Source organism: Larimichthys crocea, chromosome XVIII, assembly GCF_000972845.2.
Source record: "Larimichthys crocea isolate SSNF chromosome XVIII, L_crocea_2.0, whole genome shotgun sequence".
In the NCBI taxonomy this organism is placed as follows: Eukaryota; Metazoa; Chordata; class Actinopteri; family Sciaenidae; genus Larimichthys; species Larimichthys crocea.
The window spans coordinates 15,386,210-15,398,007 of NC_040028.1; the positions used below are offsets into that span (position 1 = coordinate 15,386,210).

The 11,798-nt window shown below is 41.2% G+C and overlaps 2 protein-coding genes across 2 annotated transcripts; both read left to right on the top strand.

Moving 5' to 3' along the window:
• Positions 1-1,349: 1,349 nt before the first annotated feature.
• On the top strand, positions 1,350-4,357 carry cmklr2 (chemerin chemokine-like receptor 2). The gene is made up of 3 exons (XM_010737757.3): positions 1,350-1,576; positions 2,269-2,391; positions 2,487-4,357. The coding sequence occupies exon 3, from the start codon at positions 2,489-2,491 to the stop codon at positions 3,566-3,568; it is 1,080 nt and encodes a 359-aa protein (XP_010736059.1). The 5' UTR covers positions 1,350-1,576; positions 2,269-2,391; positions 2,487-2,488; the 3' UTR covers positions 3,569-4,357.
• Positions 4,358-4,741: 384 nt separating this feature from the next.
• On the top strand, positions 4,742-11,353 carry LOC104924418 (NADH-ubiquinone oxidoreductase 75 kDa subunit, mitochondrial). Its single transcript, XM_027290883.1, has 19 exons — positions 4,742-4,928; positions 5,575-5,657; positions 5,964-6,067; positions 6,151-6,258; positions 6,342-6,418; positions 6,626-6,707; positions 6,819-6,949; positions 7,030-7,215; positions 7,305-7,439; positions 7,537-7,651; positions 7,759-7,904; positions 7,997-8,125; positions 8,207-8,336; positions 8,419-8,579; positions 8,668-8,822; positions 9,082-9,257; positions 9,370-9,504; positions 9,611-9,683; positions 10,866-11,353. Exons 2-19 carry the CDS (start codon positions 5,576-5,578, stop codon positions 10,955-10,957), a joined length of 2,217 nt encoding a protein of 738 aa, XP_027146684.1. The 5' UTR covers positions 4,742-4,928; position 5,575; the 3' UTR covers positions 10,958-11,353.
• The last annotated feature ends 445 nt before the right edge of the window (positions 11,354-11,798 follow it).

Here is an 11,798-nt window from a genome sequence, read left to right on the forward strand (position 1 = left end):
AACAGAGTATATTTAAACTATAAATCATATAATTTATCATTTACAGGTAAGTGGATAGTTAGGTTTACTTTATACTTGCATACTTACATGATTTCAGTCCAAACCAGATGGTGGTGGATGTGCAGAAAACAGACTGGATGATTGCAGTGTAGTGTTATTGTGAATATTATGTTATGAGTTGCACCTGTGCTTTTCCTGCTGCCATAAGTCAGATTGTTTGCCGTGAAAATGATCTATCCATGTAACTTGGCATAGGACAGTTTCTCCAAATACACAGTATCAGCAGTGACCCATAAAAACCTCATCAACCTTTAGGTGTGTTTGAATTATCGTCACCACACTGGTACAAAGTGTTTTAGTGTCACGGTTGAGCAACTAAAGCTCAAGATCAAATGAGTGATTCATGGATGTGCTTGTTGAGACAGTACAGGGGAAAAGTAATAAAGAATGGTGCTGTCAAAATTGTGAAATTAGTTTACTAAGAAGTTTCCTGAGAAGTCACAGTGGGGACCTTTCCAGTTAATCTCTCCCTGTGGTAACAGGTTCAAGGAGGACTGTTTGGTACGAGCCATGGTCAGATAAGTGCATGTCATTTCATTGTAAGGCTGTGCATCTGTCTGAGGATGAGACTGCTCCAACTTCACAGGTTCCTTCTTACTCGCAACCTCATGAAACAGTGGCACAGCCTCACAGGAAGAAGGTTCAAACCCACTGGTTGACTGTGGGCTCCTGTCTGGCTGGGGAGTTTCCGTCTTGCATGGGTTTCCTTCGGGTGCTCTCGCTTCCTCCATCAGTCCAGCAAGAGGTTGTTTATCTCCTTATGTGATGACCTGGTGACCTGTCCAGGGTGTAGCCCACCTCTCCCTCTCCAGAACCTGAGACACTGGAAAGGATAAAGGGGGTCATGTTGGGTTATGTTTTTGGAGATACAAACATTTAACATTGTCTGTACATCAAGATGCAAACTTTACCACATGTTTATTCTAGTTTCGATCAAAGAAATTCAGAAATGAAAGGAGAACATGACAGTCCTAAATAAACCTTCCCTTATTTGGCCCTACCCACTGACTGACTGTGATTTGTGCATTTCTGAAAGAGAGAAAACTTGAACCTCAACAAGTAACATTCAAAAAAACTTTCCGTTTATTCACAGATGGTGGGAGGGGGGTTGTGTGTGTGTGTGTGTGTGTGTGTGTTTGGAGGCTTACCACGCTGTTATGAAAAGCAGCCGCACAGCTCCTCTTGAATGAAAGCGTTTTTTCATTCCCTGCTCGGTGACCAATAACTTTTCTTCATCCTGTGGTCCATGTTTGACGCGTCAGCCCGGGGCGCGCCCACTGTGCACATCTCTCAGCAGCGGCAGCAGCAGCAAATTGAGAGTTTAGTTGAGCTTGGATGGACTCACGGAAAGACAACACATGCTGCAGAGAATGAGAGGTTCTGCAGGCGAGAGAGAAGTCACGGACTAAGCCCCAGCAAAAAAAAAAACAGGGAGGCTACGACACTTTGATCCGGGAGCTGTCGGTGTTTTCATCCGCAAAACTGTTAAAAAGGCAGCGCTGCACTTTTTTGGGTGGTAAGCGAGGCACTCTTAAGAACTTCATGTACCATTAGTATGCCAATATGTGTATGTGGCACTTGAACTGTGAACTTCTGTTCATCTGTTTCTGCATTATGTGTCCACAGAGTAACGTAGGAGGAGAGGTTCTTCTTTTTTTATATGCTGATTGCACTGATCTGCATTTTGTCCTTTTAGTTTCTAGTCTGTGTTGTAGCCTTTTTTAGGCATTTAATCCAACAGTTGTGTTATTGTTGTTCTATATTGTTACAGTACAAGTTACAGATCTTTCACTTATGTTTACTTTTTAGATTTAAATCATATTTAAAACCCCCATTTTTGTTGTATTATGTGCTTAAAGTTTTGTTTTTAAAGAGGCAAGAGAGTAGAAATAACTCAGTTAAAAACAACTTCATGGTGAATTTGTTTTTAATGCCAGTAAAAAGATACTGCCCATGAGCTCCGCTCTGGCTCCGATCATGACACAAATATTGGTGGTATGTGAAAAATACCCACCCGGTTGTTTGGTTGGTATTAACCTTGGAAAGGATACAAACCAGGATACTGTGATAATACAGTATTTGCCAGTTCTTCCATGTTTACTTGCGGGAAAAACACTATGAATCACACAATGAGGGCTACCTCATCTGTTAGGTATGTCACTATCATCAGTGATGCTGATCCAAATGGATGTTGACACTGTGTTCCAGGGTCAGCCAGGAAGGCACACGATCTTAACTCCAGCTCAAGAACTGAATGATCGGAAAGAGGGACAAGGCAGACATTCTTTTGGAAGTTTTGGAAAGCGGCCCGGCGTAATCACAGGTTCTGAGGTGAGGATGTGTGTTAAAGGTTACTGGTAGTGGTCATTTTAAAAGAATGCATTGTCACACTTAATAGCTTCACCATTGATGTTACATCCTTGCAGCAATGGCTGATACCGACGTGGACTACACAAACTACACCTACGACTACTACCTGGAGTATGGCGACATGGAGGAACTTAAAGTAGAGCACAAGCAGCGGGAGACTATGCACATCATCTCAGTGGTCATCTACATTATTTCCTTTGTGCTTGGTCTGATTGGAAACGGAACTGTGATTTGGGTGACAGCGTTTAAAAGCAAAAAGACTGTCAACAGTATCTGGTTGCTCAATCTAGCCATGGCAGACTTTGTATTTGTACTTTTTCTACCGTTCTACATTGATTACATCCTGCGGGACTTCCACTGGGACTTCGGTGTGGTCATGTGTAAGCTTAACTCATTCGTGTCTGTCATGAACATGTACGCCAGTGTGCTCTTTCTCACAGTGCTCAGCATAGACAGATATGTTTCTCTGGTCCACCTCAACTGGTCTCAAAGGTATCGCACTGTGGAGAGAGCCTGGGTCGTGTGTGGTTGCATATGGGTGCTGGCTGCCGCCATGAGCTGCCCGGCGCTGATTTTTCGCGACACCATGCGCTTGCACGACAAGGTGGTGTGCTTTAACAATTTCCACGCACAGGATGGACACACGGCAGCCATGAGACACATTATAATAGTGGCCATTCGTACCACTGTGGGATTCCTTTTGCCTTTTACTGCTATATGTGTGACGGGCATACTTCTGACAATCAAAGTCAATCAATCCGGGGGCTCTGTTCATGTGTCCAGCTTCTCCAAAACAGTCTCTGCAGTAATTCTGGCCTTCTTTTTATGCTGGGCACCTTTTCATACTTTCAGCTTGATGGAGTTATCCATCCATTCCTCGTTTTATCTGCACAGCATACTGAAAGCTGGCTTTCCTCTCGCCACCAGCTTAGGCTTTTTTAACAGCTGTATTAACCCCCTGCTGTATATGCTCCTGGGCAAAAAGGTGCGTCGTATCTTGAAGCGTGCATGCTTTGACTTAACTAAGAGTTCACTGAAAGAGCTCACTCTGTCAATCTCTGCTACTGAGATTGAGTCTGTCCCAGGAGTTCACCAGGACAATGTCCCAGAGGAGCCTGTGGAGTTATCAACTCTATGATTACAACCATCCTCAGACTGTAGTAGTCGTCCATGAAAAGCACATGGGTAAGACCGGCTATTACTTACGCATAAATGTGGGGGATTATCGTAGCTGTTCTTTTCCAGCTGTAGTGTTAAGATTTTCCTATTTTGCTTCATTTGGACTGAGTTATGTGTAATTACTCGCTATGGAAAAGCTGAGCAGAACTCTATATGACACGCACATGGAGTTTGTATATTTCCATTTATTTTTCACTTGCATTTGATTTGCAGAGGGGAAAAAAAGATCGAAGAGATCAAATTAAAGCTCACACCTGATAATTAAAACCATTTTAATAACAAATTAATAAATAATTTAAAAAAAAATCCCAAACCCTTCTCTGGTTCCAGCTTCTGAATGGCGAGAATCTGCTGCTTGAATGTATGTGTCTTTTATGATAGTATGATTTGTGTTTTGGACTGTTGCTCATGTTGGCATGGATATTTTTTGCTATTTTTGACCAAGAAAAACGAAAGTAAAGAAAGTAGTTCCTTATATCAAATGCATCTGCATCTTCTGTATTTACTGATTTGTTTTATATATAGTTGTACTCTTGAAGCATGGCATCTTCAGTTCTTAAAAGATGCTATATGTTACCTATATACATTTGTACTCTAACATTATGTTTTATACAGTTTCATACTGCTGCTAGTCACCTAATAATGTATTGTAAGATTTTTAAACTAGTTGAGAGTTGTATAAATATTTTATTCTAATATATTCCAAGTAAATAGCATATATATTAATAAATATCTTCTGCTGAACACCGTTCTGTGTTTGAATGTCTTCTTTATTTGTGTTTGACTCGATGTTATAATCCTCATAGCTGTGGTAACCTAATGAAAAATAAGGTTTTATTGTTTTATGTACAAACAGGTCCAGTATGTATACACTGGCCTGATGTGGATACAGTTCGGTTTCCTGAGGGGATATTTACAATTTCAGACATTTCCTGTTGTTTCCATCTGCTAAACTGAAGACCTGTGAGGGTTACATCATTGTTAGGTTATGAAACAGAGTACCAGCCTGTGGTTGAATACATTTAAAACCCCTCTCTCTGTGCCCTGCATCATTTTTTGAATGCTCTCTAAAGTGTAATGTAAAAAATAATAATAATGTGAGGGAGGGAAAGCCCTGCTCTTATAGTACCACCACCAGTAGATGAGTATCTGTTTACATTACTGCTATACCTTTTAGATTAGTCAGTATTTACAGGAAAAATAGCTTCAGTTTTTGGATTATGGTATAGACAGGATTACTTAATCCGTGACGCAGCACAATAACAAGACAGTGCGCAATCTACGTAGCAGGCAGTCTCATGAGGACAAACACTGCCAAGGTAAGTAACTGCTCACCGGGGCGTCTGGGGGGAAAAAACATTATATAGAATAAAACTTAACGTCCTTACAGATTGGTCACATTTAAATTAAAGCTGAGGGTTTTTGGTTGACGTTATGTTACGTTTGTTTGTTTGTTTGTAGCGACATAATGCTAAATGTATGTGTGTGTGGCGTGGGTTTGAATTTAACGTTCCAAAAACGTTTACAAACGTTAGCACAACGTTAAAACGGCGGTTGATATTTTAACGACGAAGTAGTAGTCGCCCATGACAACGTCGCGAGCTAAAAAAAACAGAAAAAACAGCTAACGGTAGATCTTTGCGACCGTTAGCTTTTAAACGTTTAACCGTTGACAGTTAGTTTGATAGTTAGTGACATTCACAACGTGATGCTGGGCGTGTAACGACGTTTATATACGGTTGTGTCCGTTATTAGTACTGATAGTATTGTTTTTGTTTTGTTTTAATACGTCGCAACGAAGCGTCTTAATATGTGGCTGAAGCTACTTCTCGTCACGGTTCTCCAACTTTGAATATCCCAAAGCTGTTTTCCACACATGGTGAATGTGTGTCAGCCAGAAGCGGCTCGTCCTTTTTACACGTGATGTTGCCTCTCTCTGTCTCTGTCTCTGTCTCTTTCATCCAGCATGTTGCGTTTGCCCGCTGTGAGCCGGAGTCTCTTCCCAACAGCTCTTACCAAAGGAGGTGCGGCTGCAGCAGCAAACAATGGTAACAGTATGCCACTTCATCAGCTGGTTAATTGATCATGCCTTCATTAGGTACAATGTGTGGCTTGTGTTTGCTGCACAACACACATTTTGTTTGTTGTTTTTGTGTGCAGAGCACCAGAACCCTTTGTCACTTATTAGTTGCACTGATGGATTAACAGGCAGGATTACAGATTTGCCTGCTACCACGTTTGGTGCCAGGCTGTTGCTGACTCAGTTTAGCCAGGGGAAGTCAGTGGCAATGAATTAGCTGTGCATATAAATGATGATAATATTTACATATTTGCATTAAAATGTTTTCTGTCTGTGCTCGAAGGCCGCACAGCGGCGACGGCAGCTGCCAGTAACCTCGTTGAGGTGTTCGTGGATGGGACGCCTGTGATGGTGGAACCTGGGACCACTGTGTTGCAGGTAACGTGGTAAATTAACGCATACAGTTACATGAGAAATAAATCACGATATCAGATTTAACTGTGAATCCATTTTTATCACAGGCATGTGAGAAGGTAGGAATGCAGATTCCTCGCTTCTGCTACCACGAGCGGCTGTCAGTTGCTGGAAACTGTCGCATGTGTCTTGTGGAGATAGAGAAAGTTCCTAAGGTATGTTTTAAACTGTATGTGTGTGTTTGTGTCTGGACTGTCTAAATGTGCCTACTAACAATCATTTTTCATTTATATTGCAGCCAGTGGCAGCTTGTGCTATGCCGGTGATGAAGGGCTGGAACATTTTGACCAACTCTGACAAAACAAGAAAGGCCAGGTAGGATTAAAGTCACAACTAAGACAATGCAGGCTTTGTAATTCACTCATGACTGTAGAATTAACACTGCTGTGTATTTGTCTGTGGGCCATGTTTAACCGAGGTGATATGGTAACCCACATCTCTCTCCGGCCATAAAACAAAGTTATGACAGTAACTTGTATGACAGTAACCTGAAATTATTTTATTCAAAAACTGTTCTCACAGAGAGGGTGTGATGGAGTTCCTGCTGGCTAACCACCCACTGGATTGTCCAATTTGTGATCAGGGGGGAGAATGTGATCTACAGGTAAATATAATCAAAACCTGTGCAGGTGTACCTTGAGTATAACGTTGTTTTCTTAACTTTTGAATTTAATGTAAGATTGACTAATACGACTGAATACCATTTTGTTTGAAGGACCAGTCCATGCAGTTTGGCAGTGACAGGAGCCGCTTCACCGAGGGCAAAAGAGCTGTGGAGGACAAGAACATCGGCCCTCTCATCAAAACCATTATGACTCGCTGCATCCAGTGCACTCGCTGTGTGCGGTGAGTTACACATCAATATCTAGAGTGTGTTCAGTCTGACTTTACATATGAAAATAAGTCTGGTTGTTTTGCTCCTACAGTTTTGCTAGTGAGATCGCAGGTGTGGAGGACTTGGGTACTACTGGCAGAGGCAATGACCTGCAGATCGGGACCTATGTGGAGAAGATGTTCATGTCGGAGCTATCTGGGAATGTTATTGATATATGTCCAGTGGGAGCCCTGACTTCCAAACCATATGCATTCACTGCTCGCCCATGGGAGACCAGGTTTTTGAATTGTGATCTACCTTTTGATGAACTTTCTATGGATGAGAGGTTAGCATTTATATTCATGTATTCTCTTTGGTGTCCTGCAGGAAGACTGAATCCATTGATGTTCTGGATGCTCTGGGTTCTAACATTGTGGTAACCACTCGTGGGGGTGAGGTGATGAGAATCCTGCCTCGAATTAATGAGGATATTAACGAGGAGTGGATTTCAGACAAAACCAGGTTCCTTTCTCATCACACACACAGTTTAGTTCACAGACATGAACTTGTGTGTGACGTTTGTATAGTTGTTGAACTCTTCTTGCTTCCATCCTGACAGGTTTGCTTACGATGGACTCAAGAGGCAGAGGCTTACTCAGCCAATGGTGAAAAATGAGTCCGGGCAATTGGTTCCCACAACCTGGGAAGATGCGCTGACTCGAGCTGCTGGAGCAGTACGTAATTTATGATGAAGTGACCCTCTTTAACAGTGTATGATAATTAACCCATTAACCAGTCAACTGTCATAAGCTCTGCCCATAGCGCCTGTTTTATTTGACAGTTGCAAGGAGTTGAAGGAAATGATGTGGCTGCTGTTGTCGGAGGCCTGGTGGATGCAGAGGCTCTCGTTTCCCTGAAAGATTTGCTGAATCGTTTAAATAGTGACAACTTGTGCACTGAAGAGGCATTCCCAATGGATGGAGCTGGGTGAGGCCATAGAAAGACTGAAACTAAACTAAACTAAAGCCAGTCAAACTAGCGCTGATATCAGGTTTCTGTCTTTACCTTGGTTTCTTTAGATCTGACCTGCGTTCAAACTACCTTCTGAACACTGGGATTGCCGGCATTGAAGAAGCCGACCTGCTGCTTTTGGTCGGCACGAACCCGCGCTATGAAGCTCCTCTCTTCAATGCACGAATCAGAAAAGGGTAATTAAATACTGTAAACACAGTATCCCTGGTTGTCTTGAATGCATGTTTGTTAATATGATCTTGTCACCTCTGATTCAGCTGGCTTCACAATGAGCTTCAAGTGGCTCTTGTGGGAAAGAAAGTGGACCTGAGTTACACCTATGAGCATCTGGGCGAGTCTGCCAAGGTTCTTCAAGAAATTGTGTCAGGCACTCACCCCTTTTCTCAGGTAGCCCTCAGTAATACAATAACCATTATCAATTAACTTAAATGTCTCTTCCTAATGTTGTATCTTTTATCTCCTCTTGTAGGTTTTGGCTAAAGCGGCGCATCCTGTTGTTGTGGTCGGAAGCAGTTGTCTGCAAAAAGAGGATGGGGCTGCGATAATGGCCGCCGCGTCGACCATCGCTCAAAATGCTCGCATCAGCAGTGGCGTGGAGGAAACCTGGAAGGTTCTCAACGTGCTTCACAGGTCATTGTCTATGCTGAAGATTCCCGTAACAGGATATGTTCAAGAGTGATTCTTATTGTTATGTCTGTTGTATTTCCTGTGTCTTCAGGGTTGCCAGTCAAGTAGCTGCACTTGATCTTGGTTACAAGCCAGGAGTGGAGGCTATCAGAAAGAACCCACCCAAACTTCTGTTCCTACTCGGAGCTGATGCCGGCTGCATTAGTCGCCAAGACCTCCCGAAGGATAGCTTCATAATTTATCAAGGTCAGCTGTTTCACTGCACAGCAGCAGAAGCTCTTTCATTTACATTAATTTATGCATGGCATCTGAGTGAGGCAGTGCAATTCCTGACGCATACATTTTTTTACATTTCCACGGCTCACAGGAAAAACCTGAGTAAATGAGTCAAGTAACCTAAATTAATACACGTGTAGGGTGTCTGAATGGGTATGACACTGGTGTGATGTGAGGGAATATATATTTTCTTTGCTCTATTTCAATGCTCTGTGCCATAACTGCATAGGTCACCATGGTGATGTCGGTGCGCCAATGGCTGATATCATACTTCCTGGAGCTGCATATACTGAGAAATGTAGCACCTATGTGAACACTGAAGGCCGTGCCCAGCAGACCAAAGTGGCTGTGACTGCTCCAGGGATGGCTAGGGAGGACTGGAGGATCATCAGAGCCATATCAGAGGTGAACCAAGATCATTAATTAATCAATTAACACACACACGAGCTCTCATGTTAAGGATAAAATAATAATAAATAAAGCTAAATTCTGTGTAATGTTTACATCGCTTTTTAAGCTTGCTGGAGTGGCTCTGCCATACGACACCCTCGATGAAGTGCGTGACAGGCTGGCAGAGGTTTCACCAAACCTGGTGCGGTATGACGACGTCGAGGAGGCGAACTACTTCAAGCAGGCTAATGAACTGTCTAAGGTCAGCCGTTATCTTCCTCCAGCAGAAGGCACTAATAAAGCTTTGTTTTTGTTTGTTCCACACTGTCCCCCTGATGATGGTGATACGTGGCTTTTATCTCTTTCAGGCAGTGAATCAGGATGTCCTCACTGGATCTCTAGTCCCTCCACAGCTTACTGTGAAGGACTTTTATATGACAGGTGGGTCAGTGATACTTAATCGAGTCTAAAAATAATTTCACTCCAAAAATGTTATTTTTCCAGGGAGAAATAATAATTGTAAAGAAGAAGAATTATAAATAAATATAGTCTTAACGGCGTGTATTATGGCTTTTATAGCTAAAGCTTATTTACAGTGTGCCCTCTTTTGAATGACTGCTGTTACATGATGGGTGTTTACTGCTCTGCTTCCTGTTGAGAAAAGTGTTAGTGTGTGTTACTTCTGCGGTTCTTAAGAAGGGAAGCCACTTGTATCATTTTTTAAATCTAAAAAACACTTTAAACCACTCTCACACAGTATGTTTGCAGATATAATGTATATACTACTACTAAATATAAAGTAATTGGTGTATTTATATTACAATTTTGTATTTTTCATGAACAATTTCACAGGAAAGATTTGGATTACAGAGTTATCTGTATTCTGATTGAACCTTTAGGATAAACAGCTGCTTTTAAATGCTGCTACGTGCTACTAATATTGTAATGTTGCTCTTATTTCATGAGTGACATGCATATTTGTATAATACATATATATTTGTGTATAACTGGAATTATCTCCATATGTATATTTGCAGTGAGAGCATAATGTGTTTCATGGCAATTTCACTAATATGAGACATCCTGTGTGTCGACACTTTTTTCCTTTAAATAAATATAATAACAAAAAGGACTAAAGAAACAGTACTGGTAATTGAGTGGTACTGAGCAGATTTCTGTGGCATTTACAACAAAGTTCATATTCAAGTTGAAATAATGCAGTATTATTTAAATGACATGAAGTAGTGACAAAGCTTTTTCTGTAATGATTTTATGATCAATGTATTGACAAGTCATTGTTAAGAAAAAAAACCCAACCCTAACCCTTTACACACTTGCACTTATGCAGAAAAAAGACAAATATGATCACATTTGTAGTGCTACTTTTATGAACTTGAGGTGATGTGAACAAAATGTTCCTTAATTCAGAGCTTAAAACTTAACTGTGTCTGCAAAACAAAAATGAAGTAGCGTACTGTCTCTTTATTTTAAAATTCATAGCATCATAAAAATCCATTGATTTTCTAGTTAAACACGTTATAAATATTGCTTTTTTTTTTTTTTTGGTCTTCACAGTTATTTAAATGTGCAGAGTTTAAATCTGCTCTCTATATTTACCCACAGATCCAATAAGCAGAGCCTCGCAGACGATGGCCAAGTGTGTGAAAGCTGTCACGGAGGGAGCACAAGCTGTGGATGAACCGGCCATATGCTAAAGCACAAATGGATAGAAAATCCAAGTCTATACGCACAAGTCCGCTATTTGCACATTCCTAGAAAACCTATTTATTTGCACTTCTTTTATTATAGTAGATGCCTTATTGTCTGTGCACATTATGTAACTAACCTATTTTATTAATCTGCAGAAACGTGTGTGTGCTACTTGCAGGGTGGAAGTGTAAGTTTACCAAAGCTCCAGATTTCCTCCTGTTAGGACATTCACATTTTAGTAGGCGTGACCAAAGATTTAAAAATCACTCCAAATCATTCAAAAGTAAATCTAGTTACTTGATGACCAGTATTTAAAAAGTGTTTATATTTTTTCCTAAAGGGTATTTGAAGTATTACAAGTGTAGTCATTTGTGTGATATTTAATAAAACAGTTTTCTGTAGCAAGCCTAGTGAATCTTTGCAAATCCCAATAAAAAAAAACCAAAATGTGTAAAAGTATAAAAATGTAAAAATACATGCTGGTGCCATCCATGGTTCTGTTCTGTTCTGGTGTGGTACCGGGTCCACTTCCAGTCTCCTGCTCCTGTGTCTGATTGGCACGTGGTCCATCATGAGCCGGCAACAGTGTGGCAGCAGGGCTGGTAACTCTCATTCATATGGAAGACGATAGCCGTGGTCCAGGTGGATTTTTACACTCTGCACACTTTGCAGGACCTCCCTCAGCCATCACGCTTTAACTTTTAATTGTTTTGAATGTGGAAAAAATGTAAAGCACTGTCCTTCACGCACTAATGTCTGTCATTAAAAAAAAAAAAAGATTAACGTGACACTTCCACACTGTGGGGCTTTTAACAAAGTTGAATTTCCAATATGGTAGGAGAGGTT